The sequence below is a fragment of the Kryptolebias marmoratus genome, linkage group LG1 (assembly GCF_001649575.2).
Source record: "Kryptolebias marmoratus isolate JLee-2015 linkage group LG1, ASM164957v2, whole genome shotgun sequence".
Classification (NCBI taxonomy): domain Eukaryota; kingdom Metazoa; phylum Chordata; class Actinopteri; order Cyprinodontiformes; family Rivulidae; genus Kryptolebias; species Kryptolebias marmoratus.
This window is the reverse complement of record NC_051430.1, coordinates 17,123,666-17,148,998: the sequence shown is the minus strand read 5'-3', so window position 1 is coordinate 17,148,998 and position 25,333 is coordinate 17,123,666. Positions and strand designations below refer to the sequence as shown.

The window sequence follows — 25,333 nt, the reverse complement described above, 5'->3', positions numbered from 1 at the left end:
TTGTTGGATTTTCAGGGTCAGGACAGAAAGGGAAAAATCCATCCCATTCAAATGCTTTTAGGAGATACTTTCTTAGAAAAGTGGAAGAGAAAGACAATCACCTTCAAGAACACCATAATTGTCTTGGCAAACGAGTCAAAGTCACGTGCAGCTGAGTTTTCCACTATCAAACCAGCCAGCAGAGGCCTGAGTGACTAATATGCTGGAAAGAAGCTGACATTACAGTGCAAGCATGGGCCTACCTTCACCTTTAAATACACATTCTTTCCATTGGTGTGTTTGTCACGTGATTATGTGGGTGTCAGGTTATGGACACACCTTTGCTTGGCGAGCCACTGATACTGTATGTTGCCAGTCATGCAGTCACAGTAAACTGCAGTTTGTATGTATTTTCATTTAGTTACACCCATGTTCTGATTCCCATTTTCTCCAATAATCAATGTTTAAATTCATGCTTGTTAACTATTTTTTATTGTTTTTCGGACTACAGTGTTGTTTTAAGACGCTAGCTGATCATGTTTTATGCATCCTAACAAGCCATTGTTGTATTTTTATGTCTGATTTTTAAGCTGAAATGCTTTCAGGTTTGTTCTCTTGAAAGTATCCCACCGATCACATGTCCCAGAGACACGCTGTCCTCCTGTGGCGCCTCTGGAGACACGTCTGAGCAGGTCGACGAGAAGCCACAACCAGCCAGCTCAAAAGCACGGCAAGTTCATTTCCTTTGGCCTCCGTCTCCTGGCCTTTGAAAACGTGCCGTAAAATGAGTCTGAGAGGGGTTTCAAGAACAAAACACTGTTAGAACCGGTAGTACTGTCGGGCAGAAGATGAAGCTCTTCATGTCGGGAGCAGAAACGGTCTTGATAAGCACATATTCCAGGAACAGGCTTCCTCAAAGGTTAAAAAACAAAGGTCAAAGGTCCTCAAAGGTCAAAATCAGATTATGTGCAATCTAACTGGATTTCACAAGACAGATTAACTTTACTAGGGGATGTGGTTTTAAAAACAGGAAAGAAAATAGTTCCTACCAGGTGACTATGGTGCAATTGAAGGTCTCTTACACATGGAATATTTTTATGGTCTAGTGATAAGATAGCAGGAATATTATATATGTTCCACACACGTAAAAGGTTTGATGTTTCAAACACCAAACAAAGGTGATATTTGAACATCAGATGACTGGCTAATACTTAAAGATTAACATAAAAGAGAAGTAAAATTGAGAAGATTGCAACCCATGCATAATAATAGGTTCCCAGTAAATAAACTGATGTTTTATTTACTAAGTAATCATATCTGGCAAAACTGAAAGTCAGCTTGGACTATAACAGCAGACAAATGAATTAACAAGCCTGTTTTGTTTTATTGTTTTTTGTTTTTTTTACATGATGACAATGATGGAGTACTGTTAGCATCAGAAACGCAGCCAATATTTTTGTAAAAGAAAAAAAACTAAAAGCTGCAACCAAATATATTCTGAGTAAAGGAGGTGAAGCCGTCCCACACTCTGCGGGCCCGACTGCCACCGTCCTCCTCATGTGTCCAACTCATATCATGTGTCAAAACCTCCCCTCCTCAAAAAAAATAAAAGACACAAGGCATCAAAGCCCATTACACCAAACTAGGTGGCAGCGAAAACAAGCGCCTGTGGGCAGACATCATCTGTTGCTGAGAGGACTGGCCCGGCGCTCCCAGGAGGTCTGACTAGCCCCGCCCACCAGAACTAGGAAGGAAGCAGAAACATAAAAAGCACAAAAGCTGGCCCTGCTAAACAGGAAAGAGTCTTTAGAGGTCTGCGGCCGGCCTGAACATGTGCCTTTCAGCACGGATGTGCCTCATCCCTTGCTCTGGCCCCACAGCCACCATCTTATCCAACATCTGGGACAGATCGAGAATCTGGAAAGTTAGATGTTCACGTTCAAGCAGGGAAATTGTCACTTTGTTTGCAAAAGGTCAGAGAAAAATGTTGCAGCTGAAGTTGGTCAACACGTGAAACAAATCCAAAAAGCTCTTTTGTCAAGGTCTGTTTCTTCTGCACAGCTTGATCAGTAAGTGTGATTGTGGTAAATAAAACAAAAAAGAGTAGCGTGTAAATAGTGAACAAATCTGAAATCACAATGAAGTAGTCCTGAAAGCCTAACTCTGGCTGAGCTCAGGTGACAAACAAACAGTGCTGATGCATGTTGATGCCGGCTTGGCCCAGGTCTAGTTTCTATAGAGAAGGAAAACAACACTTAATGACTGCAATAACTGCATGTGCAAATATGGAGAGCAGAGCGAGTAAAGAGCAGCAGGAAATGAGGAAGGGTGGTCAACCATAACAATGGGGTTTTTTTTAAAACAGAATGTCTTCAGTCTTAAAAGTCGACAGGACTGCATGTTAGAAGTACACGGAGCCAGTCAAAAGATGCTAAAACTGGATGATGTCTCTAACTCTCATCAGAACTTGGTGGCAGCATTTTAGATCAACTGAAGACTTTTAAGACACTTTAGTTTTGGATACCCAGATAATAAAGAACTACAATAGCTACAAATAGCATGGAGCAAGAGTCTAATTGTAGTCTTAGTGGTGGAAGAAAGCGCTCCTGGTAACATTTTTAATGTGGACATTAAAAGACAAGTTCTGGTCAAAAATTAAACACAAGATTCTTTACATTGCTGTTTACATTCACACACAAGTTATGGAATAGGCTAGGATTGCGATCATAGTCCAGTTTCACAGGTACGGCATTCTGATGTCCACTGCATGATGCTGTTAAAACATCCATCCATTTTCTTTACTCGAGCCGAGCAGCGGCCATGTCTCCTGCAGTTGCTGTGCTGGAGGCAGCATACACCCTGGACGGGCTGCAGGTCCGTTACAAGGTCAGACAGAGACAAACAACCGTTTGCACTCTCACCTAGGGACAATTTAGAGTTACCAGTTAACCTAACAGGCATGTTTTTCGTCTGTGGAAGGAAACCAGAGGACTGGGAGAACCTACATGGGGCGGGGGAGAACATGCAAACTCCACCCAGAAAAGCCCCAGGCCGGGATGCCGATCCTATAACCTTCTTGCTGATGCAGCGCTGCTTAAAACTTTATCCAAACTTTTTTTTTTTAATTAAAAAAAATAAAAGCCTTGAAGTATGCTCAGTCTCTTGCAAACAACTGGAGAAGTGAAACAAGTTAGTGATAGGTCAACATATAATCCTGTTAGTCAGAAGTTGTTTATATGCCATACATGTTTTGGTTTTTGTTTGTTTGTTTTTTGGCACGAATGGCACCCCATACTTTTAAGGCCCAACTCTGAGCAACAGCCGGCGTGTTTATTTGAATAACATTTGATTAAAGCTGGGGATGCTTTGCGTTAACAAATCCTCCACGGAAGTTTATTTTCATTCAGGAGAGCCAACAGGCGGGACGGGAGGACGACGCCCCGCGATGGGAGGAGATCAGAAAGCCAACAGCCCCTCTCCGCGGGATAAGAAGCCGCCCTCCGCCGCTCGGCCGGGGCCTCGAGAGTGTCTCTGTCTCCTCCGGCTGCGGGCGTCATGTCGACGACCGTGAAGAAGCTGCAGGTCACTTACAACCCCGTCAACGAGCGGAACACCTTCACGAACGGGGACGTGGTGTGCGGCCAGGTGACGCTGGAGGCGGCCAAGGACTTCCAGATCGACTCCCTGTACGTCAAGTTCAAGGGGAAGGCTGAAGTTCTGTGGACCGAGAGGCACGGCCAGACCACCCATGTTTACCACTCCAAGGACAAGTACTTCAGCGTCAGACAGTACTTCGTCCAGGACAAAAAGGCCAAGGGTAAGCTTTGTTATCTATCCCCGCTTCTGTTACCTCTGCTCCGGTAATTGGAAAACAAAAAGAAAGGTAGGCTCTTATTTTGAAAATTCTAATGAGAAGCTGTTATGTTATGTAGCCTAATGGGTATTTTGCCTGACTGTTCAACATAGGGATCTTTTGCTTAGGGCAAAAAAAAAAAAAAAATGTTTTCCAGCTGTGATTTTGAAGTCAAGTTGTTTTTTTTCTCTTTCCTCCCTCTGTAGATGACAAAACAATTCTGTTGATGAACAAGGATTCAGAAACATGTGAGTGTTTTGCTCCTGTCAGACTCTGATGAGGCTTATTTTTGCTTTCCCTTCCCCTTCTCCTCTTTCCCCCATACAAGAAGTGTCCAGTTTCGACTTCACACTCACGCCAACATGGAGTCCCACTGCTTGTTCCCCACTTTCCAAACTAAGAAACATCCTGGAAGTGCTGCTGATGCTCTTCGCTCGGCCGGTAACTCTCAGGGAGATGCATTTACAAGCCTGATGGGAGAACCGGTTCCTTTCTCCCTCGTTAATTTTTATTTATTTTTTTTTTATTTTTTCAGTTTGTTGCTGGTTCTTAGGTTAGAGAGTAAGGCAGCTCTGGTTCATTATCATTTTTTCACAAGCTGCTACAAGTTCACGTGGTTCCTGTTTAGGAAAACCAAACGAACGGGATCATAGCACATCAGCGCTGGCCTTTAGATCAGTGGGGGGTTTTTTAGGTCCCAAAGTCAGCACACTCGAATCCAGCCTTCACCTTTTTCTGCCGCCTGCCCGATGATGGGTTTTGCCTGCGTCTGTCATGTTAGTATAACGTCGAGTAGTTACCGGACGAACATCTACAACCGATTTTAGCTTTTGGAGTCGACCTGATTCAAGACGGCTGCTACTGCTAATCAGACTTGGCGAACCCCAGACTCTACAGGTGTTGAGCTACGATCTGGGGTGGTAGTGCCTGAGGTTCGGTCACAACGCACAAACCGAGGGCTAACGGGTCATGCCAGCTCATTCCAGACACCATGGTAGTAAAACTATCATAATTCTTCAAGTTATGATAGTCTTACAGGCTTAGATTGGATCAAACATTGTGTTTTCAAAGGTAAGTGCCATCTTTATTTGATTTTTTTTCCCAGAATGAAGATGATTTTTAGACATCCAGCCACTGTTTACTTTCATAATAATAATAAAAAAACTGCTCCCCAGCCCTTAAAACAATCTTCGTTCCAGAGTTGTCATACGCCTTTTGAGCCTTTCCCGTTTTCATATGCCTCATTACTCTCTGTTTGTTTTGTTTAGATCCCAGTGTTGTAGCTCCAGGAATCCATGTCTACCCATTCTCCTTTCAGTTTCCTCATGAGTAAGAACACCAGACACTTCCTTTTAGGTTTTTCCTCTAATAACTTAACACATAACCGTTACAGAACCCCTAAATAGGACCCCCTTTGTTTTGCTGTTTAAGTGGTAAATAAGTAAGATTAAATATAATCAATGAGTCATTTGATACGGGCTTATCTTCATTTTGTTTTCAATTTCAGATTAAATCCCGTTGCCTTGTGGTGATTGTTTTTTTTCTTTAAAAGCAGTTACTTCAGCAGTTAAATCTCCCATGTTCTTTCTCTGTTGCCACGGTTCAACCTTAACGTTAGCTCCCGTCGAGCCATTTAGAAACGTTGAAAAGCCTTCTTTAAGTCCATAAAAACTCCCGTAACGCTCACTTGACCCTCTGGCCTTGCTCTTCAGGGATATGCCCTCGTCCTTCAAAGGCGCCGACGGTAAGATAGTGTACCTGCTGGAGGTCAGGTTGAGCAGATCCATGAGGCTGGACAAGACGGAGTCCACTACGATCAACTTTGTGGCGAAACCAAACCTCGGCCCCATCTCTGGGTTGATGGTATGGCTGTTCTATTTTTGGCTTAAGTGGCATAACCTTAGTGCTGCCCAAGCACTCGTGAAGCACACGTGAACAATGTATATTTCTGCGCTTGGTCCGGGTTCTATTCATTGATCTGGTTTTATTTCAGACGCCACAACATGAGTCCAAAGACAAGAAAATGAAGCTTTTCAACTCGGGAGCCGTAGGCATGGATGTGCGGCTTGAAAAATCGGGTTTCTTCCAAGGTGACAGGCTTTGAAGGGGATCGTGGCGGCGGCGGTTCTGCCTTCACCGCTTTGTCCTGACTCTTTTGGTTTGTTTGTGCCGCAGGAGAAGGGCTGAAAGTTCTACTGTTTGTTAAGAACGATTCCTCCCGCGAGATCAAGCCCAAGTACTGCGTGTACAGGAAGCACAGCTTCTTTGCCCGGGGGAAGAGGAGAGTCCATACCAAAGACCTGATTAAAGAGGTGGGGGCGCCCGTCCCTCCGTCGGCCTCGGAGAACATCACCCAGGTCCTCCCCGTTCCCCCTGACATGGAGCCCTCCATCCTCAACTGCTCGAACATCAAAGCAGAACACAGACTCAGGGTAAGGAGCTACGTTGACAGAGGAAAGGAAAATGACTATATTGACGAGTATGAATTTTATATAATATGATTTCCCTCAGTCAAGATTTGATCTTGGTGTGTTTTGGGGAAAAAGTAACCAATCAGAAGTCATTCAGAATGCATGAGACGCACCTTCTGCTTGAGGTTGCTTGTTTTAGGAGCAGATGGTAAAAAATGTTTTAAAAAAGCCCCGTTTCTTTTACCTTCGTTGTTTTCGTTTCTTTTTTTAATGCGAAAAACTGTGCTTCAGTCACGTCACTCGCGGCCTCCCTTTGCGGCGGTCCGGAACGCTTTTCATCGACTCCCGCTCTCTTTGTTGGCGGTGTTTGCCGATGGTGTTGGCTTTGCGCTCGACACGTGAACGGTACCGGGCTCAGGGGACGGTTTGAGCGCACCTGCTGGTTCAGCTGAACAAAACCCACAAGTTTCACTTCAGCGGCAACCCGAAGACCTTTTTTATGAAGTGAACGTGCCGAGAATAAACGCAGAAAACCTCCATCTGTGAGCCGGGTTAACGCGGGCTCATCTTCAGACGTGATGCATTCATATTTAAACATTCAAATGAATGTGAGCCACCTGCACACCCGAGTCTGAACACGAGAATAAAAAAGGACAAAATAAAAAGGACATCCATCTGTTTTGGCGCTTTGTGAAAGTAACAGCAATTTTTGTGCTTTTAAGGTTTGATTAATGATATTTAAAATGTGTTATATGAGCTAACACACAATTTTGTGTGTGTTTTGGGCAACAGCTGCTAAAATTTCTGTCCAACTTTTTGACTTAAACAAAAAAATGTCCTACTAGACAACACCCCTAGACCCAAACCTCAGAGCTCTTTAGTTCCTGATGCTCTAAATATGCGAACGTTTCCTTTTTACGACGTGACTACATTTTTATTTTATTTTTTTCCCCCTTTTCTTTTCTTTCCGAAGGTCTACCTTGACGTTAAGTATGCGTCAGACCCAGAGATCAAATTCGATATAGTCATCCTGCCAGGCTTTCCGGTCCCTGCGGTCCCTGCTGTGGCGACAGCACCAGCAGCTGCTCCGGCGTTTGGATACGAGCCATTCGGGAATCCCAACCCTCCAGTTTGGGGCTTCGCTCCTCCACCACCAGCAGCACCTCAGCCTTCTGATCCTCCTCCTCCGTATGGAGCGTATGAATTGTACCCCCCTCTGAACGATTTTGCGAATAAATATTAAGAATTGAGCAACGATGACTATTGGAGATTTCAGAGTAAAGAAAAATAAAAGTAAATCAGACTTTCAAACAGACATCCGAGTTCTTGATGGTTTCTTTTGCATGGTTTCACTTCAGTTTATGTCTCATTATTCTCCTTCAGATGAAATGTATGTAAATTAATAAATCTATTGTACAGCATGGATTTACGTATTTGTGTAATAATTATCACACACGAGTGCGTTTTAGTGAACACAGTAGTTTTACTAGTTCTCATCTCATCAATGTAATATAACTTTAACTGGTTTATTATTCCAATACGATTATTCAAATGCAATGATTTGCAAATCTCTCAAACCAGTATTCAGTTTTTTTTCTTCACAATTGAACATAGTAAACACATCAAATGTTTCAACTTAATTTTTTTTTTTTTAGAAAGATAAGATTATTTTGAATTTGATGGTAGTGATGTATCTCAAGTTGAAAAAGGGGCCATGTTTCCCACTGTGAAGTGTCGCTTTTTCCTTTGCCAACAGGTCTGTAAACGTTTAGGAACTGAGGAGACCAGTTGCTGTAATTTTCAGAGGAGAATGTTGTCCCATTTTTTTTTTCTGTTTCAGAATTCTAGCTGTTCGGCAGTCCTGGGTCTTTGCTTTTGTTTCATGATGTGCCAAATATTTTCAATTGGTGAGGGGTCTGGACTGCAGGCGGGTCAGTTCAGCATCTGGACTCCTCTACTATGAAGCCCTGCTGCTGGAATGAATGCAGTCTGTGGTTTAGTGCTGTCTTTTTGAAATAAAGACACCATCTACATGGGAGCTTACAGTATGTTGATTTAAAACCTGAACATACTTTTATGTGTTGATGGTGATTTTCCAGATGTATAAGCCATAGGCACTAATACAACTCCATACCATCAGAGAGGCAGGCTTTTGATAACTGATCAGATGGTCTCTTTCTTCTTTAGTACGGAGGATGAGTAATTTCCAAAAAGAATATCAATTTTTGATTCGTTTGACCACAGAACAGTTTTCCTCTTTGCCCTAGGTCGTAGCAGTTGAAATGGATTGCCATTTCTGTTTCAAACACCGGTATATGTAGAACAAATGGGAAAATTTACTGTCATAGGAAATAACAATAAACAAAATGAAGCATGTGACATAAACCTCAACAGTTTAAAAACACAACAAAACAAGTATTACTGCCTACAACTGAACTGCAACACAATGAGCATAGTGTTTCATATGTCGCTTAAGTCGGTGTTACGTCATCAGACGTGGCACAAGATAAACTGCTTTTTCAGGTTTAACTATCATGTGAACCTGTACAAATACTCCACAGCGGGTGTTCAGGCTTCACATGGTTCGAGCTTCGACTTGGTTCGTGCTGCTCTGCTTGAAAATGACCATCAAAAACTTTCACATTGAGTATGACGCCATCAACAGCAAGAACACTTTCACAAGCGGAGATACCATTAACGGGAGGATCATCCTGGAAACGGACAAAGAAATAGTAGTCCAGTCACTTGATTTCGAAGCAAAAGGAAAAGCTCGCGTTCGCTGGACTGAACATCGTGGACAAAATCATCGTGGACACAATTATCATGGACAAAGCAATACTCAAATTTACTGGGCTAAGGAGAAATATTATAGTATCAAACAAAAGATCTTGAGGGAAGCAAGACAAGACGGTAAGTTCTGATGGTTAATATAAATTATATAAAACTGCAGACATGCTTATGAGCTTTTTCTTTTCCAGGCAGTGAAGTGATTGGGATAGGGAGGCATGTGTTTCCTTTCAGCTTCAAGATACCTGATGGGTGCGTTCTCTTTATTTGGTTCAGCTTTTTATCATTATTATTATTATTGTTATTGCTTTTGAGGTTCTAACCATTGTGTTATTGTACTTTACAGACACATGCCATCATCTTTTGCGTCTCACATTGGCAAGATTGTTCATAAGATGAAGGCAGAGCTGAGGCAGTCAATGAAGCTGACAAAAAAAGCTGAAATTCACTTCATCTTTGTGTCCAAAACGGACATGAATAGGCCAGGACTCATGGTGAGAAAGAAATGGGGACAATTTTTTAAAAGTGTTACTGTCTGACGAAAGATGAAATGAAAGTTTTCAGAATGTTTATCTAAAGTGTGGTTTGCGTTGTTAGGATCCTCAGCATGGATGCCAGGACAAAAGCCTTGCCTTTGGTTCCGGAAAGGTTTCACTTGATGCCCATATTACGAAGATGGGATACAAGCCTGGTAAATGCTTTGTTTGAGAAAAAAGAAATGGTGGGAGAAATGCAACATCAGATAAGTGCTGGCTTAGAGTCTCCCTTTGTTCTGAACTGGACCTGCAACTCTTTATTTATTTTGCAGGGCAGGCAAGCAGAAACTCTCTGCATATCATTTTTTTTGGTTTAATCACAGAGGAGCATTCCTTCGCTGGGACGTACCAACCAGTTTTTGAAACATGCCGTGGTGCCCCCAAAAACAACAAAAACCAGAAACCAATGATGCACCAAAAATAACAAACATTACAAGCAAATATTAATCCAAGTTTTTAGCTGAGTGAAAAGATAACATGCTGTAAAAGATTTGAACTTTGTGGTTTTAATCAAGAAATTTGGTGACTAAACACCGAACTTAGTGTCAGAAACTGGAACCACTCGGCCACTGAGTTGTCTCCACATCAGACCCATCCTGCTGCGGCTTCATTTGTGATTGCAACATCTTTGTGTTCAAGAACCTAAAGGGCCTCTGTCTCTCTGCTGGGCAGGTGAACCAATCAACGTCACGGTGGAGATAATCAACCGTTCGAGTCGCTCAGTGAAACCCAAATTCCAGCTGTATGAGAAGAGGAGCTACTTCGCCCAGGGTCGGAGGAAACTCGAGACACATACCATCTTGAAGGAAAAAGGCGATGACGTGGATTCAAGCTCCAGCAAAAACACTGTAACAAAGGGGATCGGCCTCCCAAGCACACTGTCTCCGTCCATTTTGAACTGCTCCATCATTAAGCTGGAGTACAGGCTGAAGGTAAGCGTTGTAGTAGATGCTTTCAGTTCGTATCTATAATGAAAGCAAACATTCATTTTATTTTAGTTTACTTTATTTGTAGCTTGTGGAAAAAGTAAAAAAAGCAACCAAATTGTTTCTTCTCTTTTTTTTTAAAAAAAAAGGAAGATACAAACCCTGCAGAATCTAAACAAATTGGACAAACAGAGATCTTTTGGTTACAGGAGACCTCTAGTGACAAAATGAAGCAGTTAAACACGTTTCACTGCCAACTTCCACAAGCTTAAAACTAAACTGAAATATCCCAGATTCTTTAAGAAATACAACCTAAACACGAGTGTTTATTCACACACCTATATATCGCTTTTCACAGATATATCTGGATATCAAATATGCAGCAGACCCAGAAGTCAAATTACCTATTGTCATCCTAAATGAGAAGACGGCGGACAGACAGTTACCTCCTTCTGGTGCCTTTGGATTTGAAGCTTTTGGAAACCCAAACCATCCAACCATGCCACAAGCCGTGGATCTCCCTCCTCCCTATGAAGCATCTGCAATGTACCCCCCACTTCCTTCTGCAGATTTTAAGTCTACTCTGTGAATATCTGCTTCAAATGGGTGTTGTAATTTTCACCTGAAAACCTACAGCCTGCTGTATCTGTCTTTTTTCTTCTGAATGTAATCTATCTTGTGATCAAAGGTTGTTGCCGACATCACAAAACAACCTGATCACCACCAGTGTGTTTGGACTTTTAAAGGTTTTCTATTAACTGCTCTCAGCCACCAACCGCCTTGTCTTTGTTAGTCTGCAGTGAGCAAACACAACGACTTTAACGTTTAAAGTCTCCTTTACAGCCTAAAATATGAATTAACATTGGGTGTCACAAAGTATTCTCTATGTTTTGGCAAACACGTCTTTGTAATACAGTGGGCCAAGTTCGATGTTGTAAGGGTCAAAGAGCCCTTTGTCGGGTCCCAGAGGGAAACTGGTCCCCGAGAAACCAGACTTCATTTCCTGTGAGCGACACGTGGTCTGAGTTGGGTAGAGTTGGGTGTTCTGCTGCCACGCCAACTCCACAAGGAGCAGCAGAGAAGCACGATGATGTGAACCAGGTGTTAGTGAAAGGCCGTCTGGTCCGCAGCCGCTGAAACAGGATGTGACACAAGCACAGGCCGGAGGGAGCAAGCTGCACCTTTTCAGGGATCGGCGAACAATCCTCTGTATTACACTTTACATTATCCTTCAGCTGCATTCCTTGTGACGTGACGGTTCTTTGACATATTCAACACAATGTTTGTTGTTTTAAATGTCATGAGTCCAGATATGTTCAACTTCAGTCTTGGGGTTTTGGTGAACATAATGGTGGATTTTACTGCCCGTCTCTTGCAATGCACTAATCTAGAGTAAGGTTCAGTCAGATCTAGAAAAATTCTCATCTTACAGACGTAATACAGATTCTTTATGTACTGGCAGAACAAAAAAAAGAGGCTATTCTCAGAATTTTCCGTAGCTTTTGATTTTTTCTTAAAAACACAGAGTAACAGATTGGAAAGGCTTCTTTGGGTTTTTTTCAAAAATAGAAGCTCGATGGTATAGTTCTACTTTATTGCAATACCCTTGTATATTTTAAGATCTACATTTATGTTTATTCATATCTGTATAGCTTTTAACTGAGTATTTTGGTCACAATTGTATAGTTTTTTTTATTTTTATTCTTATGGTTTTTAATGTGTGTCTTTTTTGTGTGTGTATGCTGTGTGTCTATCACTTTACTCTAATTTCCTCACTCAGGGACAAATAAAGTATTATTCTGTTCAATTTTATCCTACTGAAGAAAACAAATTCAGCACGACGGCGTCAGGTTTTCTGTTGGCTGACAGTACCCAAGGATGCAGACTCTCACAAAAACTGGAGGAAAAAAAAACACAACAAAGATTTATTCATGAAAACAAAAGCTGTCGTGGCAGCAAAAAAAATACAAAACACTAGAGGCAAGATTGCGGGGAGCATATGAGGAACAAACCATAATGCCTGACTGAGGATGAACTAAAAACTAGGAGTTCAAATGGGCCGAGAGCGATGAAGTAAGTGCCTGCAGCTGAGGCTAACGGGTGGCATAATGACAAAAGGAATAAACGAAAACGGCAAATACGAACCACCAATGAACACAGATCATGATAGATGTTCCAGATTTAATGTGACTGACCTGAAATACGCCATTTATCGATTTCTGTACTTGTTTCAAGCCAGACATGGTTGAATATTTGAAAAATCATAACACTAGTAGTCAGTTGTTGGACATTTCTTGCACAGTTGGTCATGGGTCCAACGGGATACCAATAGATATTTAAAATCTCAAACTTTTTATTGAACAGGAAACCATATTTGGTAACTTTATTGACAACAAACTCATACACATCTTGCGCGATCAGTTAGCGCTTGAAGTAGATGGTAATCAGTTGTAGTTGTTCACTGAAAGATTACTTCCTCAAAGTTTTTTTTTTTTATCTGTTCAGTGATATAGAAATATTTTGACAATGGTACAAAACAAGCGCACACACACACACACACACACACACACACACACACACACACACACATACGGGCAAAACATCATTGCTCCACCCTCACGTTTGGCAATAAAAAGGCCTTCACACGTACATGTACAGTTTGTACCTGATCAGATACTCCCAGTTAATTACAAGCAATGTCACAAGTAGCCATCTGACCAATCAGCAGTGGGCTTTGTGCCTCTCTATATCCCCCATGCTTAGAGTCAAAAACATAAAAGTGGACAAAGCTTTTATATTTTCATGTTGAATAGTTGTGCTGAATGTTAAGATGGGTAATGTTTTCATAAGATTTCTAGAAATTAGTTTATTTTCGGTCACAAACAATTTTTATTGGATCATACGCCTGGTTTAAAGCTGAACCATTTGGAAAACCCCATCCTACGGGCCTGACAGTAACTTTATCTTATTTTTAAATCAATATTCCTCTATACTTATGTTTTTGTATGGTTTTGCTTGTTTTTCTTCCTCTTATTTTTCCAGGTTTTTTTCTTTCCCTGAAATGGACAAGGATACACATGTGGGAACTTTACTGACCTTAATTAAGAAAAACAAACCAAAATAATCTAACATTTTTAAAAATGTCACAAAGCCAATAAATCACTAAATAAATAAATATGTAAATTTGATGACCTGAGGAACAGCTTTTCTGGTCATTTTACTCCTGTCCTCCTCCCTTTTTGCCACTTATCACAGTTTACCGCTTCAAATCATTTGTCATTTATGCTGAAAATATATCAACGACATCCCAAAACTAACAGAAACATCTGCTGAAATTTATCATGTCACAGTGAAAAAGCATTTGTTGTTTACACTAAGGTTAAAAATATAATTGTTCTTGCCTGCTCAGAGGTTTGGTATGCCAACATACTGGTTTTTCGTAACAGTTTGAGCCTTAACCTGAATGCTTTGACTAGAAAACATGCGGGCCTTTCTCGTCATCAGATTTGAAGAACTGGTTTCTGAAGAATAACAAGCTTGTGGCCACGTATAACTGCTCCAGAGCAGCCACAGGGTTCAGACGGCACGAGTATAAGTTCTTGCTTGGTTGGGGGCTTGTTACTCTGCTGAAAATGACCATCAAAAACTTTCAAATTGAATACGACGCCATCAACAGCAGGAATACTTTTACAAACGGAGATACCATTAATGGGAGGATCATCCTGGAAGTGGACAAGGAAATAAAGATCCAGTCGCTCGTTTTTAAGGCTAAAGGGAAAGCTCAGGCTTGCTGGACTCAGCATTACAGACACGACCAAAGTAATGTTTGGTTTTCTGACGAGAAGTATTACAGTATAAAACAGGACATCTTAAAGGAAGCAGCAGAAACCGGTAATGTTTGATGTTAAACTGTTAAACTGATGTTAAACGTCATTTACTCTGCCTAATTTATTATTTTTAAATGCTGAGCAGTTTTTTTTCTCTTTCTTTTCCAGGCAGTGAAGTCATTGAAAAAGGACAACATGTATTTCCTTTCAGCTTCAAGATACCCAACGGGTGCATTCCCTGTTCTTTTCATTTGATTTTTGATGACTGTACAGACTTTAATCGTTAATCTGGTGTCTGATTTGATTTCACAGAAAAAAAATACCGTCGTCTTTCTGGTCCATCTTTGGCAGAATTATTCATAAGCTGAAGGCAGAGCTTAAGCAGCCAATGAAGGTGACAAGAAAAGCTAAAATCCACTTCACCTTTGTGTCCAAAGCAGACTTGAGCACCCCAGGACTCATGGTGAGAAAGAAACGGGGACATCATTACTGTGTTACGTTCCGATGGACTCCACAGTCCTCCTACATTTATATGACTCTGTGTTTGTCTTTGTAGGTTCCTCAACATATGCACCGGGATAAAAGCATCGTTTTTAGTCCTGGAAACGTTACAATGGATGTCTATATTAAGAAGAAGGGATACATACCTGGTAAATATCTGATTTGTAAATAAAAAATTGGTTAAGGAATGCCAGCGCCGGTGAAATTTGGATTTTGAAAATTTGTTCTTAATCAGAACCTCCTACTCTTATTTATCTTTAACGGCTTGTTTGGAGAAAAAGGATTGCACCTAGTAAAGATTTACAGCTTAAAACAAACCACTCAAGCCACAGATAACTAGTTCTACTTTTAGTTTGGTGGAGTAGACAGGCAGTATTGAAATTTGTTGCAAGTTTTAATCAAAACCTTTGAGGCTAAACACAAGACACCTCTGGGCCACTGAGATGACCCATATTAGATCCACATCCTTGTTTCATGTCCTTGTTTGGATTAAAACGTCTCAGTGTGTTACCCTTTAATTTGACTGTGTGTCTCTGTTGGACAGGTGAGGACATGAAGGTGACAGTTAAAGTCAATAATTGCTCCAGGCGCTCAGTCCAGCCCCATTTTGTGCTGTATGAAAAGAAGAGCTTCTTTGGTGCAAACCGCAGTAAAGTTGAAACACGTGAGATCCTCAGGGCAAAAGCTGAAGCTGTGGATTCCTGCTCTGGCAAAAAAATTGTGACAAAGGTCATCCCCATTCCTAAAGATCTGCCGCCGTCCATTTTGAACTGCAGTCTCGTCAAGCTTGAGTACAAGCTGAAGGTAAGCGTCACCAGCAGAGCTGCCTGTTGTAATGGATACTTCATGGCTGCTGCTTTCAGACAGCTCACTTCTAATCTAAACATTGTGACATCAACGTCAAAATGCTGACAAAACAACCACAACCACAAAACCTAAAAAAAATTGCAGCAAGTCAGCCAATTAAATTTTAAACAATATGCAACCTTAACAAATCTGACCGGCAGAAAACATTACCACAGGAGACCTCTAGTGCTAAAATGAAGAAACTGCACTCACTGTAAAAAAATAAAATAAAAAAAGTTAAGCACTCAGACAGATTGGTGGAAATGAAATGAAACGGAGCAGGTCTTGTGACCGTACTGCATGACTGCAACGGCAGATAAAACCAACAACAAAAATGGCTGAATGGCTCCTTTCGTGTCGGTAGGGTAGGGTTGCGGCCCCCTGTCAGTCCCGCGGCGACTCGGTGTAACGCAGTCGCACAGCTGTCGGATCTCCTCCTGCAGCAGGGTCGGCCCGCAGCTGTTCGAACTGATCCTACAGCTCTGGCAGATTGCACTGGGTGAAGGTCCAAGCTGATAACAGGCTTTATTACACATTGTTTGGTTACATTATAGTGTTTGATTACACACATGCGTGAAGACTGAGGAACCTGGTTGTCCACAGAAACACATTAAAGTCTGTAGACACACGTGCCATGTGTGCATGGGTGTTGTTGATGCCACTACTGATATCGCATATCCCATTCTAAACATGCCAGCTCCTTGACATACTCTCCACTGATCTGCATGTGTACCAAACTGTTCAAACTGATCTGTCCAGTTTTGGGTGCTTAACTTTTTTGTCAATAAGTTTAAAAACATTTTATTGCTGATTTGAACTATTTTAGTGTCACTGCAAATGAAATATGTATGTATGTATGTATGTATGTATGTATGTATGTATGTATGTATGTATGTATGTATGTATGTATGTATGTATGTATGTATGTATGTATTAATTTGTTTGTTGTTTTTCACAGATCTACCTAAATATCATTTGTGCCTCGGACCCAAAGGTGAAATTGCCTATCATTGTCCTACCTGATGAGTCAGATGGAAGTCTACCACCTTCTTACGATAGCTTTGGATTTGAAGCACTTGGAAACCAAAACCAGCCACCCCAGAGCCCCGCATCGCAAGCTACCAATCCTCCACCATCCTACGAAGCATTTGAAATGTACCCCATCTTTCCGTCTGCAGAAGATCAGACTGAGAACGGCAGAACATTAGAATATAGATCATTAACCATCCTATGAAGTACTGTACCCTCCTTTCCTCTTACAGGAAATTATCAGGCTGTAATGCAAACGTCTGTTATATAGGGGAATGCCATTGTTTTAGTGTGGCACATCTACAGCGCTGATCATTTTTACAGATTTATGCTAAGGGGCACTTTGGTCCTCAATAAGAAACCAGATTAAGTACATCAACTCCCATCAACTCTGAAAAAAACAAAGGACCAAAAACCAAAGGACCAAGACAAAAGACTAAGACCCCTTCTAAAGAATAATGATTACAAACCCATTAAAAGAAATAATCCTAATGTTTCTGAGCCACAAATGGAAGCCATCTTAATGTTTTTAGCTATAGACTATGTATGAATACAGACTAAACTGTTGGCTGATGAGGCTCATGCTTGTACAACATAGGTCAGACACAGAAGTGTAAAATGGAAATGCGAGGAACCTTGAAACTAAATCAATCTATTGATTTAAGGTGACTACAAATTGCAACACTTGACTGTGGTGACTTGGTTCTGAGGAATACAGTAAGGACTTGTTGGGCAGAGAAGAGACAGGAAAGCCTGTAATCACATGGTTAAAGACTTTCACCTGGAATAAACAACCAGCGATCGCTCTTCAACATCATGAGGATCCACAGAGGTGCATTTTGATGCGGACCTGGCTTCAGTCGAAGGAGGTCTAGTTCCTGATTGCTGAAACCAGCTTTAGAAGATGGACCACAGGCTGGAGTAGAACAGAACTGTTCTGGGTTCAACAAATAGATCGTGTAAGATGTTCTGCCTCAGCATACGGATGCACGGGAACGACCTTAAGTGCAGAGCTTTAAGTGCTTTCCAGAAAGCTGTTGCAGAGCTGTAGTATGTAAGAGGCAAAGATCATATAAAGATAAATTCTGAAGTGATATCTGTGCTCAAGATATTGAATCTTTTAGTCTATCATCAATAATGTATGCCAGTTTGTTTGCTTTACATTAACACCAATATATCACACATTAGTATTTCTCTTGTGTATTTATTTGTCTTATTAGAAAGAACAAACTACTAACTTTTAATTTATTGTGGCGTTTTTGCACATTATGTACTTCAATGTTCTAAGTTGTGATTCTGACGTTTTTTTCAGCAGTATTCAATAAAAAAAAACATTAAAGTTGCACACATACAGAGCATGGTCTCGCTGTTCATTCGTGTCACCTGATTAATTCTGCAACACTGCTGGCTTGGGTTACCCAGTGGAAAGTGACACCTGCAGGTCGGAGCTTTTGATCGTGTGCGACACAGCTGCGGGTTCCCTGCACGTCTGCTGACGAGAGGCCTCGCTTCGGTGCCACTGTGGATTTTTTCCCACCCGCCCGCGAGAAGATTAAAGAACCAAATTCTTGCTCTCCTTCTAACGACACTCTGGAAGCTTTCCGAAGCTGTCTCGGGGATGACTGTGAAGCATTTCTCTGTGGAGTACGACAGATTGCACGAACAGGGCACCTACTCTCCCGGAGATGTTCTTTCTGGAAAAGTGACAGTGGTGACCAGCAAGGAAATCAAAGTGCAGAGTTTTTTGGTCAGAGCCAAAGGAAAAGCTAAAGTCACCTGGAATGAACAGGAAGGACAACCCCCCGCTGTCCATAGTGACAAGAAGAAATACTTTTTTTTCAAACATATTATTCTTCAGGACAAAAACAAAGGAGATGGTTTGTAGCCTTTTGTAAAAACAGATGCTGGATGATGTTTTATAATCTAAAACCATCTTGATGAAAGTATATTTAATATAAAAAAGTGTTCTTTTTATTAGGTTCTGAAATCATGGGACCGGGAACAAATGTGTATCCTTTCAGCTTTGTGATTCCAAACAGGTACGTGCTCTTCTCTGATACTTATCACCGACTGCTCAGGGTTGTTTGTTTGTCTGAAAGCGTTAGCAAAATATCTCACGGACCAGTGGACATATTTTACTGAAACTCACAGAGAGTAGTCATTGTGCATACATCTGCAACTGCGGATACTCTGAGGGCTAACACATCCCGTGGGATCGCACGACATCACATGAGACCGCACATCCTGTCGTTTTTCAAGGCCTGACCAAAACAGCTACAACTCTGTCATTTCACAACATAAGAAGATCTTAATCTCAAACTCTGGCATGAACGGCAGCGAGTGATTAGCATTCCTAGAAGGAAAGCGAGGCCTGTAATTCTGTAGAATTCATTTTTGTTTAACATAAACATGTGTCGTCTGATTCCGCCCTCACAGAGACATGCCTTCATCCTATAAAGGCAAATGGGGTGAGATCACATACAGTCTGAGAGCACATCTGACTCAGTCCATCTGGCTCGTACACAAAACCAAAACTGAATTCCCTTTTCTGACCAAGTCCGAGTTTCCTTTCGCCTCCAAATCGGAAATGATAATCATCGGCCTAAAGGTGGGAAATCCTTTTGTTGATTCTGTTTCCCACTTCCTGTCAGCAGAACTCAAGCGAACTGAGAAACGGGCCTCTGTGTTTGTGTGAACCTGCAGGAGCAGCAGTCTGCCACCAGGATTTCATTCGCTGCCTCTGGAAAGGTTACGATGACGGTGACCTCTGAAAAAATGGGCTTAAAGCAAGGTAAACAGAGCGCACGGGGTGGCGCCTCTTTTTATGCCGTCTTGCTCGAGACGTATTTGTCTTTCCCACGTTCAACAGGTGAGGCTATGGGAGTCTTTGTGGAGGTGCTCAACGAGTCGGCGCGCTCAGTAACGCCCAAATTCTACGTGTGTGAGAAGCAGACGTTTGTAGCGCAGTCAAAGAAGAGAGTGCACACAAAAGACATCCTGTTTGGGACAGGAGACTCTGTTCCGGCTGAGAGCAGTCGCTCTACAACCAAAGTTTTGATTATCCCTCAACATCTGCCCGCTACCTTCTTCAACTGCTGCATGATGAAGCTCGAGTACAGAATCAAGGTACTTGTCCCTCTAATGGGTTCAATTCTCTTGAAAATCACGTTTTGCCCATGCCTGTGTGTGTTTCTCTGTATTCATTTCTCTGTACCTTTAGCAAAATATCTCATGAGCCAATAGCTGTATTTGAATGAAACCAACAGAAAGTAATCATCAGATGAATATCTGCAACTGATTACCTTTCAGCGAAAATGCCAGTAAAGATGCTAATCAACAGCTAATCAACAACAGCCAGCACAAAAAATGGCTCTAACTCTGTCAGTCTAAGTTTAAGTAGTTGATTTTTTTTTTACAATTGAAAATTTGTGAAGCTGTTGCATGAAGAAAACAGCACCACGGTGTGGCTGCAGGAGGAGAAGGAGACAGAAGGGTCGGAGGGGAGGAGTTAAAGCCCTCATGGCTTGTCCAGGAAAAGGTTTCACGTTTCAGCTCAACCGGTTCCATCATGCCATCCGCTCTGAAGCATTCGCCTGAGAGTTTTCAGCAGACCATGCTGTGTCGCTTGGGAAAAGAAACACAGCAAGCACGCTTTTACTCTCCTGCACGCATGGGATGAAAGCTGGAATAAAAGTGTTCCTTTCGTTTTCCTGCACAGGTCACGCTCGACGTTCCTCCGGTGAGAGGCCAAGAAATCAGACTCCCTCTGGTCATCCTGAAGGGTTCGCCAAAGCCTCGTCAGCAAAAACCAAAGAGGTCCATTTGGTTCAGAAAACTTCCTGGTTAAGGGGACATGCTGCAGCATAAATGAATACAAGGCTGTCGGAACGTAGCAGGGTTTGAACAACACTTTGCTTGTTGTATCTGCATTTAAATAAAAGGACATTTCTGAGGTGGCTGTTCAGATCTCAGAGGCCTTCATACACTGTATCCATGCCCACTAGATGGAGATGTGAGCAAGATAACAGGACATAAAACACCTTCATGCATTTAAAATCTAGCCAAAGCACACAGGCTTTATGAAATCAATGAATTTAATCAGCCCAGGATTTCTGAAGACTTTGTGGTGAAAGTCAGACTTTTTACTGGTGAATTCTGTAAAATGTTGAGCAATTTTTTTCTGTGCTGAGACGCGGATATTTAAACGAAACCATACTGACTGTGTTCGCTCCACACTGCTGCCTGTGCGAAACATATGTACGAGCCGACAAACACGGTGCATCAGAGAACTGAGCGTTAGATATCGGTGGTGGGGGTGGGGTTCCTACGCTCATCCTCGTCCGAGCACTCGCATTGCAACAGAGGACAGTATTCAGCTAAAGCTCATTCACGATTCTGACAGTACATATGTCAGCCAAAGAGTTCTTAAGTGAAACCAGGCCCATGTTCCTGACAGAGACTCAAAGACCTTTCCTCGCCGGAGAGGAGAAACGCTGAGCTTTTCATGGTTGGGATCCATCCTGGAAAAAAATTATATCTGGCCATTGTGGCACTACATGCACTACAAGACCCAAAGAGGTACGGAGGAGTGTTGGGTTTTGGCTCACCTCAGATAACCTTAATCTCTCCAAAAAGAGGCAAAACTGAGAGAAAAAAACCCTCATATTTATTTATTTTTATTCTTTCTTACAATCATTAACATATTCTGGCATTTAGGCTCAAATTTTAGAGCTTTATAATAAAAATCAATGCGCATGTGTATCCAAACTTTTGACTTGTGCTGCTAATAGCAAAAAGGTGTGCCTAAATCTGCTCTGTCCGCCTGCACGAAGACACCTGCAGCGTCTTAGCGGAGGAGATGTTGGGTTTATGTGGAACACGGCGTGACAGATTGTTTTAATCCCAGCAGCAACACATGCGTGAAGATGCCTCCAGAACAAAACTCACATTCCCTGTTTCTCTGGTCTCAGTTGTGTGCTGCGGCAGCAGCAGAGCCTGCCTGGTAACCAGCTTGGCTGAGTGCAGCAGGCATGCAGCCAGCCAGCGTCTTACACACACGCACACGCACACACACGCACACACACGCGGTACAACACCATACCAGAGCCCTCTTTGGTTTTGGAGAGCGGAGTAGGGAGGTGTGGCTTCTGGCACCTCCCATCTCCGTAGCCAGAGAGAGTACCATGACAACCATGTGGGCCTGCTGGCGACTCCCTGTCTTCATCGGCCATGGTTGCCATGGCAACTCCCCACGGGGCTCCCGCAGATCAGCGGGATGGGCGTCCAGTTGACTAACCCTCTCCCAGCTGGGGAACGGCTGAGGGAGTGCTGGAGAGCGGAGCGAAGGGGAAGGGAGGGGAGGGATGCGTGTGTGTGTGCGTGTCTGCGTGTGTGTGTGTGTGTAGGATGGCACAACAGAGCCTGAGGAGGGAGAGTGATAGAGAGATAGAGAGCTAAAGAAGGAGAAAGACCTCGAAGACGGGTAGTCTGCCTTTCTGAAGCAGCCTATGTACACGGCCTGTCAGCTGAAAACAAGAAGAACAGGAACACACCTTTAAGAGCCTAAAATAGTTCTTCACTCGCGTTTTATACCTCAAAGAACAAATTATCCGCCTTCAAACAGCCTGATATTAGTGTACCAGCTGTTTTACACGATTAAACAGGGTATCATAACCCTCTGTGTTTGCTCGCTTATCAAAGATTAGTCCAACAAAACAGAGGCTTTCCTCCTTTCCCCATCTGTGTCAGTGACAAGTACCACTTTTTGGGTTTGGATTAGATACAACAGGGCCGCAGATGGCTGTGTGTCTGTGGCGCCGATGAAAGGGGACCAACAACCCCAGGTCCGGCTGCTGAACAGACTGGGGGGCTTTTTCTCCCCTCTAATTGCTCCAAGCTGTGTCCCTTTGAAAGTTAAACCCCAGAAATGTAAAGTATATTCGCTGATGCTCTGATTTAGCAAACACTGTGCTGCTGTTTGAACAGTTTCCACACTTCACCCCACAAAACCAAAGGAGATGCTTCGCTCGTGTTCGTCATACTGGAGTCTTTATTTTGGAAAAGGAGAGATAAACTTCCCCGTCGTAAACATTTTCTTATAGATCGTAAGTGCAGAATCCTTTCATTTCTTCGTTTTTTTTATATAAAAATCTTGTATTTTAAACGTATAAAAAGTGACACAAGGCAATTCTGTCAGTGTTACAGAAGGCAAGTTGCCAAATCATCCTATGCTAATTCATTAATCTACAACGGCTCGGATTATTTTCTCTAATATACGTGCAATAATACCTCTAACCTAAAAACTAGCTCTACATATAAAGTGTGTGACTATGTTGTGCACGTGTAGTGGTGTCCTTTGGAATTACAAACTGCTGTTGCTTGAGTACACAGATGAATTAAAAAAAAAAAGAAAAAAAAAAGCCAGTTCAGTTTTATTTATGAAACTCCGAGAAGCAGCCACCCCTGCATAGGTGGACGTTGCATATCTTGCAGCCGAACACGCTTTCGTGTCGCAGGCCCTTGTTCGTGCAGTTCCTGCAGCGGCGGGAGCGCTCCGACATGCGCTCCAGCCGGTGTCCGTACTCGATGGGCGAGTCGGCGTGCCTCTTGCGCGCCGCCCGCTCCATGCCCCTCGCCCCCTGGTAGTCGCCGATCAGCTGCTGCGCCAGGCGCATGCGGAAGTGGCGCTGGGCGAACTGCTTGCCGTTGAAGCCCGCCGGTGGCGTGCCCCCTCGGCTCTCCCGGGTGATGATGTAGGCGTTGACGATGCACAGGTTGACATAGAACCACAGGAAGTAGCGCCACCACTTCTTGCACGGCCGCCCAACCTGGTAGCACTCCCTCAGCTGGTCGCACAAATCCACCCCCCTCATGTTCTCCTGGTACAGCAGCAGGGGCAAAGGCCGGGTGACCCCAAAGGACAGACATGAGCTGTCCAGGCTGTCGCTCTCGCCGTCCCTGTCGGCGTCCTGCTGCTGCTGCTGGCCGGGGCTGATGCCCACGATCCCTGGGGCAGAGTTGGTGGACAGACAGCTGACCATCTTCACGTCCCGCGTCACCGTCGCGACCAGGTTGCCCCGCTGACACTGGTAGAACTCCCCCTGGCACAGCTTGCCGACGTTACGAGGCCGGAGGACTTCCGGGTAGCCTTTGCGCCCGGGCTGAGTGGGCCCGCAGGCGTACAGCCCGTCCCTCAGCAGCCTCTGGAGGAGGGGCACCGAGGTGAAGAAGCTGTCCATGAAGAGATGGTGGTACTGACGCTCCAGGCCGCGCACGAGCGAGGTCACCACCCTGTAGCCCAGGGTGAGCGCCGTTTTGTCTTCACTTGGCTTGCCTACGTAGATCTTGGTGCGGTGGCAGTAGCCTGAGCGGGAGTCGCACAGCATCCACACCGTCAGCCCCTTCCTCAGGGGCTTGGGGGACACGCACTGGGTGGGGGAGAAGCGTCTCTTTGTGACAATGGCGCTCTGGTCTATGGTCAAGCAGCGGTTGGGCGCGTACGCGTCCCACATGGTGTTCTCCACCACATCGAGGAGAGGCCTGATCTTGAAGAGGCCGTCGTAGCCGCGCTCCCCTCGGCCCGGCTCGGTCTCCCGGTCACACAGCTGCAGATACTGGGTGAGTTTCTCGAAGCGCCTGGCCGTCATCGTCTTCTTAAAGCCCGCGTTCCCAATAAAAATGTCACTGGCCCAGTACATACCGGTGTCTGGGAGCTGGTTGATGCCCATCAGGATGTTCAGACCCACATAGGCTCTCATCTCTCTGACATCAGTGGGGTGCCAGTGGGGGTCGGATTTCCCGCTCCTCCTTTGCCGATAGAGGGCGTAATTGTTTGTTTGTTCCACCATGTGTTCAAAAAGAGAATCTGGGAAGAGTATCCGGAAATAGTCACGGGTGTCAGCTTCATCCCCCAGCGAGTGCTGAGGGCCACAGACGGCTGAGAATGGCTCGATGGAGATGACCTGGTCGGGTTCGCCCCAGAAGTCGGCGGCCGCGCAGTCCGGGTCCAGGTCCTCCTCGAGGCTGAAAAAGCTGCCGCGCTCCTCCTCCTCCTCCTCCAAATCGGAGAAATCGATGTCCGAGTCGTTCGAGGTGGTGTCCGAGCAGTTGGTGGAATAATCGCCATAGTCCTCGTCGTCGTGCTTGACGATCCCGTTCGCGGCGCTGCCGGTCACCAGGATTATGTTGCAGCCTCCCCCCGCGATGAGGCTGGCTGCGTCTGCAGCCTCCGCCGCGCCGCCGCCGCCGCCGCCGCCGAGTCCATTCTCCCCCTCCTCGCCGTCCTCCACCTCCCCTGCTTCTCCCTCGTCTTCCTCGTCCGAGTCCGGCTTTATCCTGTTGGCGATCTCGAACCACTTCACATCGGCGGAGAGGTTAAGCGGAGAGTCGCGGCCGTGGCGCTCCGTGCTACTTTCTGTGTCCGCGCTAGTTTCCAAAATAGTAAAAAGCTCTCTCCCTTTTCTTGCCGTCGCCATGTCGGGGTATTAAAGTGCCCCTGCATGAGTCTTTTATATATATATTTATTTATTTAGTCCTCAGCGTGTTGGAATAATCACCCGAAATGAACTGATGCGCGCTTTAACAGCAGCAGCCTCTTGCCACACAGGAAAAAAAAAAAAAAAAAAAAAAAAAAAGGGGG

General features: G+C 43.8%; 5 protein-coding genes across 5 annotated transcripts; 4 read left to right on the top strand and 1 right to left on the bottom strand.

The window, feature by feature from the left end:
• Window positions 1-3,534: 3,534 nt before the first annotated feature.
• Window positions 3,535-7,668, top strand: LOC108234407 (arrestin domain-containing protein 4-like). The gene is made up of 7 exons (XM_017413588.3): window positions 3,535-3,796; window positions 4,039-4,080; window positions 5,101-5,161; window positions 5,545-5,695; window positions 5,826-5,922; window positions 6,008-6,264; window positions 7,217-7,668. Exons 1-7 carry the CDS (start codon window positions 3,535-3,537, stop codon window positions 7,484-7,486), a joined length of 1,140 nt encoding a protein of 379 aa, XP_017269077.1. The 3' UTR covers window positions 7,487-7,668.
• A 1,131-nt stretch (window positions 7,669-8,799) lies between these two features.
• LOC108234467 (arrestin domain-containing protein 3) lies at window positions 8,800-12,299 on the top strand. Its single transcript, XM_017413675.3, has 6 exons — window positions 8,800-9,153; window positions 9,222-9,282; window positions 9,377-9,524; window positions 9,628-9,721; window positions 10,239-10,498; window positions 10,851-12,299. The coding sequence occupies exons 1-6, from the start codon at window positions 8,823-8,825 to the stop codon at window positions 11,079-11,081; spliced, it is 1,125 nt and encodes a 374-aa protein (XP_017269164.1). The 5' UTR covers window positions 8,800-8,822; the 3' UTR covers window positions 11,082-12,299.
• Window positions 12,300-14,026: 1,727 nt separating this feature from the next.
• Window positions 14,027-18,051, top strand: LOC108234491 (arrestin domain-containing protein 3). The gene is made up of 6 exons (XM_017413709.3): window positions 14,027-14,383; window positions 14,488-14,548; window positions 14,632-14,782; window positions 14,876-14,969; window positions 15,365-15,624; window positions 16,625-18,051. The coding sequence occupies exons 1-6, from the start codon at window positions 14,125-14,127 to the stop codon at window positions 16,898-16,900; spliced, it is 1,101 nt and encodes a 366-aa protein (XP_017269198.2). The 5' UTR covers window positions 14,027-14,124; the 3' UTR covers window positions 16,901-18,051.
• A 153-nt stretch (window positions 18,052-18,204) lies between these two features.
• LOC108234531 (arrestin domain-containing protein 3) lies at window positions 18,205-20,910 on the top strand. Its single transcript, XM_017413752.3, has 6 exons — window positions 18,205-18,572; window positions 18,674-18,734; window positions 19,132-19,303; window positions 19,399-19,486; window positions 19,565-19,821; window positions 20,414-20,910. The coding sequence occupies exons 1-6, from the start codon at window positions 18,314-18,316 to the stop codon at window positions 20,540-20,542; spliced, it is 966 nt and encodes a 321-aa protein (XP_017269241.1). The 5' UTR covers window positions 18,205-18,313; the 3' UTR covers window positions 20,543-20,910.
• A 2,216-nt stretch (window positions 20,911-23,126) lies between these two features.
• Window positions 23,127-25,169, bottom strand: LOC108234490 (piggyBac transposable element-derived protein 4-like). Its single transcript, XM_017413708.1, has one exon. The coding sequence runs from the start codon at window positions 25,167-25,169 to the stop codon at window positions 23,127-23,129; it is 2,043 nt and encodes a 680-aa protein (XP_017269197.1).
• Window positions 25,170-25,333: the final 164 nt, after the last annotated feature.

What these genes read in the sequence shown, in the direction of transcription:
- LOC108234407 (XM_017413588.3), top strand. Translation starts at nt 3,535, where the DNA reads ATGTCGACGACCGTGAAGAAGCTGCAGGTCACTTACAACCCCGTCAAC. An exon ending in CCAGGACAAAAAGGCCAAGG is followed by an intron (nt 3,797 to 4,038) that starts GTAAGCTTTGTT and finishes CTCCCTCTGTAG; the next exon opens with ATGACAAAACAATTCTGTTG. An exon ending in GAACAAGGATTCAGAAACAT is followed by an intron (nt 4,081 to 5,100) that starts GTGAGTGTTTTG and finishes TGTTTTGTTTAG; the next exon opens with ATCCCAGTGTTGTAGCTCCA.
- LOC108234467 (XM_017413675.3), top strand. Translation starts at nt 8,823, where the DNA reads ATGGTTCGAGCTTCGACTTGGTTCGTGCTGCTCTGCTTGAAAATGACC. An exon ending in AGCTTCAAGATACCTGATGG is followed by an intron (nt 9,283 to 9,376) that starts GTGCGTTCTCTT and finishes TGTACTTTACAG; the next exon opens with ACACATGCCATCATCTTTTG. An exon ending in TGAATAGGCCAGGACTCATG is followed by an intron (nt 9,525 to 9,627) that starts GTGAGAAAGAAA and finishes TTGCGTTGTTAG; the next exon opens with GATCCTCAGCATGGATGCCA.
- LOC108234491 (XM_017413709.3), top strand. Translation starts at nt 14,125, where the DNA reads ATGACCATCAAAAACTTTCAAATTGAATACGACGCCATCAACAGCAGG. An exon ending in AGCTTCAAGATACCCAACGG is followed by an intron (nt 14,549 to 14,631) that starts GTGCATTCCCTG and finishes TTGATTTCACAG; the next exon opens with AAAAAAAATACCGTCGTCTT. An exon ending in GAAGAAGGGATACATACCTG is followed by an intron (nt 14,970 to 15,364) that starts GTAAATATCTGA and finishes TCTGTTGGACAG; the next exon opens with GTGAGGACATGAAGGTGACA.
- LOC108234531 (XM_017413752.3), top strand. Translation starts at nt 18,314, where the DNA reads ATGACTGTGAAGCATTTCTCTGTGGAGTACGACAGATTGCACGAACAG. An exon ending in AGCTTTGTGATTCCAAACAG is followed by an intron (nt 18,735 to 19,131) that starts GTACGTGCTCTT and finishes CCGCCCTCACAG; the next exon opens with AGACATGCCTTCATCCTATA. An exon ending in AAAAATGGGCTTAAAGCAAG is followed by an intron (nt 19,487 to 19,564) that starts GTAAACAGAGCG and finishes CACGTTCAACAG; the next exon opens with GTGAGGCTATGGGAGTCTTT.
- LOC108234490 (XM_017413708.1), bottom strand. Translation starts at nt 25,169, where the DNA reads ATGGCGACGGCAAGAAAAGGGAGAGAGCTTTTTACTATTTTGGAAACT.